Here is an 8,891-nt window from a genome sequence, read left to right on the forward strand (position 1 = left end):
TTCTAAGCAAAACACAAACAATAAATAATTATTAGAATGACAAAAGAACGAGAAATAAAGTGACAATAATCAATTAAAAAAAATCTGAAGAGGCAAAAAACATATTATTTAAGGGACGATATAAATATGCATAAACAATATAAAAGACAGCAAATAAATTATTAGCATGCAATCTAACGACTATTATCACTATATATAGAGAGAGAAGTCGGTCCACAGTACTAGTGAATGAAATATATTATAAATAAAATCGTTTTGTTCAAATCATTTTTTTTTAACAAGACGGTATTTTAGGAAAAAAATACATTTTTGACATGTTTACTCGTAATAAATATAATAACTATTAAGGAGTAAAAAATGTATCCCAATAAATCAGTACATAATTTGAGATAAATATCACTTAAAGCAGGGCTTGTGTGCAACTTGCAGTTCTTAAAAGCTTTCTATGCAGTCTTCAAAATATGATTATTATTGATCGTAGATAATAAAAGAGGTGGGCAAATGCCTTTATACTCCAAAAGAAAGTCGAGTCTTGCTCAGAAGTCGAAGTCTCCAACTCTGATAAATAAGTTGAAAATATAAGGTCATCTATATATTCCAATAGTGTCTAATGGTTCTTTGGATGAAAAGGTTGCCCCCCCCCCTGATTTCAAGGTTAATTCGTCAATCTGGAGTAAAAATTCAAGTAATTGTGCCCTATAATGGTTTTGAGATCGAACATAGAGCATTAAAGTTCTGTATACAGATACTATTAACTTCATGTTATAATTTAACAATGTTTAATTAATTATTGCATTACACGTATGTACGTCATAGGACAGAACAGATTAATTTTGAAAGGGCCAAATGGATTGCTAAGGTAGTTTTCACATCTGTGGTATGTTAACATTGTACACGTTTACAAAGTGTTTGGTAATGGAGAAGTTATTTCTAAGTACTCGGTATTAGGCCTGTCTCGATAATAAATCAATTAATCGCGCGATATTTTTTTTTCGGCTGCAAAAAATTCCCTCCGTACGCTTCAAAGTAACTGGACATCAAAAGTTTTTAATTCGGTTTATCTACCCTCTCGAGGGATTGGTTTTTTTTTTTTGTCCCAACTGAATTCTTCATGGCAGGGCGCAGGGTTAGGCATTCAGTTGGTGATGGTTATTATTAGGTATGTTAAAGGATAATAAAATTAATTTTATTTATTATTTTTGGATGTTTTGTTAATTAATTATTTATATTTTAAATGTATTCCAGACGTCCAGTTCCAGTGTTATTAAAAATACAAGTTCATTGATCTTCGACAGGGTTTACTTGCATTATTATGCCATTATCATTATATAAATTGAAAATGGTGTCAAAACGGCAATATTATCGCGTATTGCAATAATTTCTGGGCAATTAATCGCAAAGAAAAATGTGTTATACCTATTCGATATATAGTAATCTTAACAAATATTTTCGGAAAAGGAAGAAGTTATGTGAACATGACCAATTTGCTCTACAGGTTGAGAACACATCATCAGACCGTGGACCTAAATTGTATTGTTTTCAAATCTTGGATCAATATTTGGATTTCATTAACTCTATAGACCAATTTTTCTTCTCGCCAGTTATACAAAAGGTACATGTCATAAGAAACTCTTTAATCTTTGTATGACGTCATTGCAGCGATGTTCACAATTTGGAAACACATTTAACGTCATCAATATTCCATCTACTTATAAAGTCAGTCAATACCTAATTTTAAATGAGACCGATACAGACCCAAAAATTATTTTAAGAACCGAAATAGGTCAGTCAAACAAAATGTATAATGTCCTGAAACCGGTCTAGGACATATTTCCATACCAAAACCCAACACTAGACCTTAGGAATAAATTCCCCATTGGCCCGTTACAAAATTGATCCGCTATGTTGTGTGACGTCTGTGTGATAATGTAAGAGTTCCTTTTATCAGCGTAGATTTTACAAATGTATCTAACATTTCCTTACGGTATTTGTCAAATATGTATAATTAATTATAACTAATACATATGTATGTTCATTAATCTGAGCTAATAATCTCATTTATGAGAGGCTCCTGACTCACTATTCATTGGCCTGTGTCAGAGATGGATGTTAACTATGGCTGAGCCCTTGACAATGCACCACAGAGCACAAGTTTGAAACCATTGGTCAACGTAGTAATATATTAGAATGAATACATATATAAATGAATACAAACAGACAAACAAACAAGACACAGAGAGGGGAGGAGAGATATCAAACCTTGATAGAGGACACACAGCCCTTTTAAAACACTTACCAATTCCTTTATTAATTATCGAAAACGCAGATTGAAAAAAGAATAAGAAAAAAATATATTTATTATTAGATTGTTGAAGTGTGTGGTGAACGCTTCATATGTATGTCTTTTTACAATAATACGTTTGCAAAAGTTGAATAACTCTTATTACATAGGTAGGTGCACTATCCATCTTTTCATAACTTAATATGGAAAGATAAATATAACAAGATATTTATGAATTATATGAATAATACATTTCTATGTTAATCCTTCCTTTTTAAGTACCGAACAACCTTATACATTTCTTCCTCATAGAGAGAAAGAAAGCAACGGATCTCTTGTTTATTTTGGATGATTTTCAAAATTGTAGAAAAAAATATACAAATACATAATAAAATATACAAAAAATATGACAGAACCCATTTCCCCAATTTTGCATTGAAACATTTGTTTTGTATCGAAGAAAATTCATTGTCAGTGAGTGGCATTTAATAATATGTAATGTTAAATTTGTAACATTTGTCTTGTCAACAAAAAAATGAGATCAATATATTTTTTCTCATAATTGAGTATGAATTACATTTATTTCTTAACAAGCAAATGATTAATTCTTAATAAATATTTGTGATTGATCCTTCAAACGGTCTCTTGAAAAGTGCACTTTAAGACACCCAAAAGTCAATCTCCATAACTAATGAAACATGTTTCCGATTGGATCAAATCAAATTAAGTTTAACACAACTTAAATGCAGAGCTCTTGGTTTGAATTTAAATCTACAGGGTGGAGTTACTGATGTCATAAAGTGCATCATAATTGAATGTGACTTCATCTTGGGGACTCATAGTTGATACTTTTAATAAAACTAATGGACACATTTCTTATAAGTCATAATAAAACTCCATCAAATGGCTTTTTAAAAAAAAGAAGACGAAACCTCCTATTATATATATTGAATGTACTTAATGGCAAAAAAAAAATTAGTGATATTTGAATTAAATTAAAGGAATAGGTACTAAAGATCCCTTTCAAATGCTTAGATTTCTACAATTAATTTTGTTACTGATCGACTAGGGACGAGAAAAAATAGGAGAAAAATACCTTATTCTTGTAAATATAATACTGTCTACACTATGTAAATAAGAATTTATACAGGTTCAAAACCCTTGATTGACTATATCTAACTAACATTCTTTGATAATAATTAAATAAAATATAAGTAAACAAAAAATCATTTTTTTAAAGTTTATCATTGTTTTGTGTTGACGCATGTACGGCAAATAGTAATAACTAATAAGATTATGTACATACTCTATAAATATATAGAAAAAAATCCAATATATGTCCCACTTGAAGAATATTAAACCATAAATTCAAAAAAATAAATGTTCGATATAAAAGTACCTATAATCTAAATACATATATTAAATTTATAACGATGACGATAATAAAAAGGGGTTCTCCCTATCTTTTATAAATAAGTATGTAAATTTTTAGATTACAAAATTAATTATCACTTTTTAAGTGCATATTTATAAAAGTATGGATCAATACTTGTGTTGGGTTTCGGTTTGACAATCCTATACCGGTCTAAGACCGTTATGATTTTTGTTGGACGGAACTATTTAGGTTCTTTAAAGAATTTCGGCCTGAAACGAACGAAAATAAAATCGGTCTAGTACCAAGTCTCAACAATAATCAATACATTATTATATTTCTATATATTTAAATTATTATGATCATTGATTTTCTAACATATTCTTAAAAATTAAATTTGTGGAGAAAGTTTATCTTGAATTTAATTATTATTTAAAGGAATTGACAAAATTCAATTGTTAAAAGATTTATGATTTTTTTTTCCACAAAATATATATATTCAGATATATACTATAGGCCATTAACTGTATATATATCTATATATAGGTATATAAAATACGCTACTTGAAGCATACATTAATAGCTTGTAGAAGTAATACCCTTACACCATGTTCAAAATGAATTTAAGAATACTATTACTTAACATGAATATGAATATTTGCATTCAGTAATACGTCACTACTACATAAATATTCTTATTTTACAGCATCAAAATGTACGTACGTTAATCCACATAGAAAAGTTGCTCTTTTTTTAAGAAGTCAATGTGATATAAGTTAATACAAATTGAGGTTTTTTCAGTAAAATATAATTGAAGACAACAAGAATTTGCAAAAGGATGGAACAGTAATGAAAATATTTTGTTGGACTACATTTATTCAGTACATGGAAATTTGTCAGAATCAAGTCAAATCAGGCTAAAAGAAAGATTCACAACATTTTCTCAGGCACGAATCTTTTACTCCATAAACTAATTGGCATAAAATCAAAATGATGGTAAAAATATAGCTAAATTAAACTTTTCGACGTTATTTTTAGGGGGAAAATTCTTATAAATTTACATAATGAATGATATAAATATTTATGATCTTTATTTTCTTATCTTATTTGTCTTGTTTATTATAATGTTAGAAGAAGATCCGTTTAATATAGTCCGGATATGTTTTGACAATCCCATCGTTGAGGAAATTGAAAAAAAAATAATCAATCTTCTTTAGTAAAAAAAAATAACTACAATGTAAAATGAATATGCTTTGAAATTAATAGCAAATTGTTTTATTTCAATGTGTAGATCACAAATGAACTACAGTAATCTAAAAATTGCATTTTTTTTTTCTTAACTTGGTTTATGCAATTTTTTGTTAAAACTGAGGAGTTGAACTTATCTGGATATAACCGTATATGCATAATATATTTTAGTATCAATTTTATATACAGTAGAATCCACTTAAACCGGATCTCAAGACAAAATATGTCTTAATGAAATCTACTTGTTTAAATGGATCATATCTGAGCACATCACTATTAAATAATTGATTTGTGACTTTGATTAAAGTCTACTATAAACGATTATCCGCTTAAAAGTTGACGCCTTAACCAGATTCTAAAATATACTAGGATATATATTTTTGTAATTAGTTACGAGTAACATATTATAAAGTTGTTTTTAACTGAAGAATGTATGTAGCTTTTATGCTAAGTGATTTATTCTGTATAGCCAAAGTAAAAAAAAAAATGTTTATAACGAAAGAATTACTTTTATCCAAATTTGACTGAATATGTATTTATACGTGCGCAAAACTGCCCTAGAGAAAATTGCCTGTATTTTTTTCAAACTTATGATTAATAAAAAATCATTATAAATTCCCTTAATATTATTTATAACGAATATCTAAACATACTTGTTTGTTCCATCCCCCAAGGGAGTACATTCAAGTCTCAGTAATATTATTACAATATAGGAAGAGGAGGGGGATAAATAGCTTAGGGACTCCTAGGGTTGAATACTTTCCTTCCCCCCCTCAGATTGGTCAGTGTCCCGGAGGTAGTGTGGGGTGTTTAAAACCACCACCAATTCATCCAAAGAACCCCTCTAATATTAAAAAATAGTCGTAAGCCCTCGGCTTAAGAGGGGTACTTATGAGTACCCCTGGATCCTTAAAACCACTGCCAATACATCCAAAGTACTCCCATTAATACCAAAAAATAGTTTAAGCCCTCGGTTTTCAAATTGAAAACCTGTTACAAAATTAAAGAAAAAGCAAATATTGATATGACTAGTGAACTAAAAAAAAATGCGGTTTTCCATTTGCAAACCGAGGACTTAACACTATTTTTTTGGTATTAGAGGGGTTGGTATTGGATGTATTGGATAAATTGACGGTGGTTTTTAGACATCCCACACTAACCCCGAACCAATCCGAGAATGGAAGGTATTCCATCATATTTTAAAAGACTCCAAGATATTTTTCTCCCCCCCCCTTCCTATCTAATCCTCTTGATCAATATCTTAGAAGATAGGAAAAAAATTAAAAAATTGCAAAGAAAGGGTATTACAATAATATTACTCACGCTTGAAGGTACTTGAGGGATGGAACAAACAAATATGTTATGATATTTGTCATAAATAATATTAAACGAATTTATAATGTGTTATTATTCATCATGAAGTTTGGAACAAAATACGGGCAATTTTCCCTAGTACCGTATGTACATCAGAAGAGTACCTTTGAAAACTGCGGGGATACTTAGCATATTTGCAAGAAATGACTTTTGAAATAATATATGTATAATTATTTAATCGGATTGTAGAAGGGTGATCGTGCCTTCTACACGTTCACATATTCCTTTAATCTAAACAAAACTTTGAAATGTATAAAATGTGTCACATGCATGTCCCATTGAGGGGTTTACACGTGTTTATAGTAAATCCCCGCTTAAGTCGGATCTCCAGAAACTGTCAAATTAGTACATTCATAAGGAAATCCGCCTCATCGAATTATATACTCTATTATGAATACCCACTATAAACTACGTATTAAGTGTTGACGCCTTAGCCGGGTTCATCTCTACATCGATTCCTATGAAATTGTCATAGAGACTTTATGTTGATAGCGAATCTTGTAAAAATGTATTTTGCCTGCTATTCCTTTGATGGGACAAATGATGCCTAAGCTAGAACATACATAATTTGAAGCGTTCCAGAGTGGCATTATCAATTATTATTGGAGCCTTTTTCATCAAGGATGTAATGTTTGGAGTTGACAATCCTAATGGGATGAGTGATTCTTTAAAAAAAGATGTTTAATCCCTGATGCCCCCTCAGAATGAAGTATACATGACTTTGGAAAAGGGCTTAGAAATGAGTACTGTCAAAATGAACCAGGATCAAGTTCTTACCCCATGGTGTCCCCGTGTATGGTCATGTGAATAATGAAATCCCTCAATGAGCTGTTGAAAAGCCTCTTTTTCTCTTTCTGTGTATCGGAAAAACGGCACTACTTAAGTCCACAAAAGAGTATGATAATCTTTAATAATCCTCTGTTAAGGGATAAAAGTCCGCTCCAGTGTCCGTCCGTTAATCTCAAACCCACTAATAAACTGTGTTTACAATTTAGTCAAAAAAAGAAAGAAAGAGAAGAAGAGAGAGAGAGAGAGAGAAGGAGGAAAGAAAAGAGAGAGAGAGAGAAGTACAGACGAACTCATTTACCTACGTACCGACTACTATTGAACATACATCCAAGTGGAAAGAAAAAGAAAGAAGGAAAAAGAAAGAAAGATGAAAAAAGAGAGAAAAGCTCACTCAGCTGCAGCAACTGTGGGAGAGGGCGCATTTTGTTGTTCTTGTTGCTACTGTAGTTGGTAAATATCCTTACATGTCGGGGCCTCCTGCTTCTTTCGTTTAATAAAATACTCTCTTCTTTCCTTTAAAGCAAAACGCGGCTGTTATTTGAGGAGATAATGTGGTCTAGAGTTATCATTTTCTTACGCAAGGTTTCCTTTTTATGGTATTATAGATGACGTCACTTTAGCATTTTCCCTCATGACGTTTCTACTTTTTTTCCCTTTGCAGAATTTATCTTCTTAAGTTAGTTAAAAAGAGTAAATTCATTGGTAGTGTAGTTAGTTATGACTCATAACTACACTTATGAGTCATACAATAACTTATGACTTATGGAGTAATATTCAAAGATCCTAGCGGACAAAAAATCGTGTCGTTACGACTACTTCTTTGTACAAATATTGATCACATGGTCTTTGTTTTGCTCTTTTGATTTAATTAAAGCTGTATTTTGCATCTACACACGTACGTATAATGTCAATACCGCACAGACACGGCTGCGCAGCAGACGTCAAATTATTAATAATAATTGTGTATAAAACTTTTTTGCACAAGTTCGAACCGGATTTGTCAATATAAATATAATTTTAAATAATACTACCTATATATATTGGTAACAGGACTTCTATCCCCCCCTGGACAACTAGTCCCCTCATTTCACTCCCCAAACCATCTACCCCCCATCCTTTTTATCAATATCATTACAAAGTACAGTCAGTAAATGATAGAGGGCCAAAGGCTTTAATGAATGTTATGGATGTTAGAAGAGGTTGTCTGCAATGCGACTTTCAAATTCAAATTAAAAATGTATTGAGTTCTAAATTACTAAATCATTCAAATTTTAATACTAAAATAAAAACAATTTTCAATCACAATAGATGCTCAGCCTGATTGTGTTGCTATTTGCATGACATAACGAGTGGTCACATAAAATCTGAACACTTTGAATTTTAAACTTCAACGCGATATAATTTATTAATTAACAATAAAATTTCAACAAAATTAATACTTTATATAGATGTGTTTCTTAGCGATCTTAATAACTAATTCAGCCACCTTCAGCGCCAAAGATGGCTTCCAGGCGGTGGAAAGCCAGGCACCGCTGCGGAGGTAGTTCCTGTCATGGATTCCCGTACTAGCTGATAGTGACTTTGGGGGCCTCAGTGTTGGGATCACAGACACTGCAGGCATTTCCGTCGACATGCACCCAAAAGGTGTACCCAACGGGTTGGCATCAGCCCTGCATGTGGGGGCCAAAAGTCTAAAAAATAGAGTCTTGCAACTGAGAAGATTTGTTTCTTTCATAGATGGTGTCAAAGATGGACTTTCCACCCTCACAACGCTCATTCCATCCATTTTTTTGATAGCTCTCTGGACAGTCAGGGGGAAACTCCAAG

General features: G+C 31.4%; 1 protein-coding gene across 1 annotated transcript in view; it reads right to left on the reverse strand.

The window, feature by feature from the left end:
- The window catches only part of homer (protein), a 35,608-nt gene extending 28,212 nt beyond the window's left edge, over positions 1-7,396 (reverse strand). Inside the window, exon 1 of the mRNA XM_040709984.2 lies at positions 7,053-7,396. Coding sequence (XP_040565918.1) covers positions 7,053-7,078 — 26 coding nt within the window. The 5' untranslated portion in view covers positions 7,079-7,396. The remainder of the gene's footprint in view (positions 1-7,052) is intronic.
- Positions 7,397-8,891: the final 1,495 nt, after the last annotated feature.

The sequence above is a fragment of the Lepeophtheirus salmonis genome, chromosome 4, assembly GCF_016086655.4.
Source record: "Lepeophtheirus salmonis chromosome 4, UVic_Lsal_1.4, whole genome shotgun sequence".
NCBI classification, from domain to species: domain Eukaryota; kingdom Metazoa; phylum Arthropoda; class Copepoda; order Siphonostomatoida; family Caligidae; genus Lepeophtheirus; species Lepeophtheirus salmonis.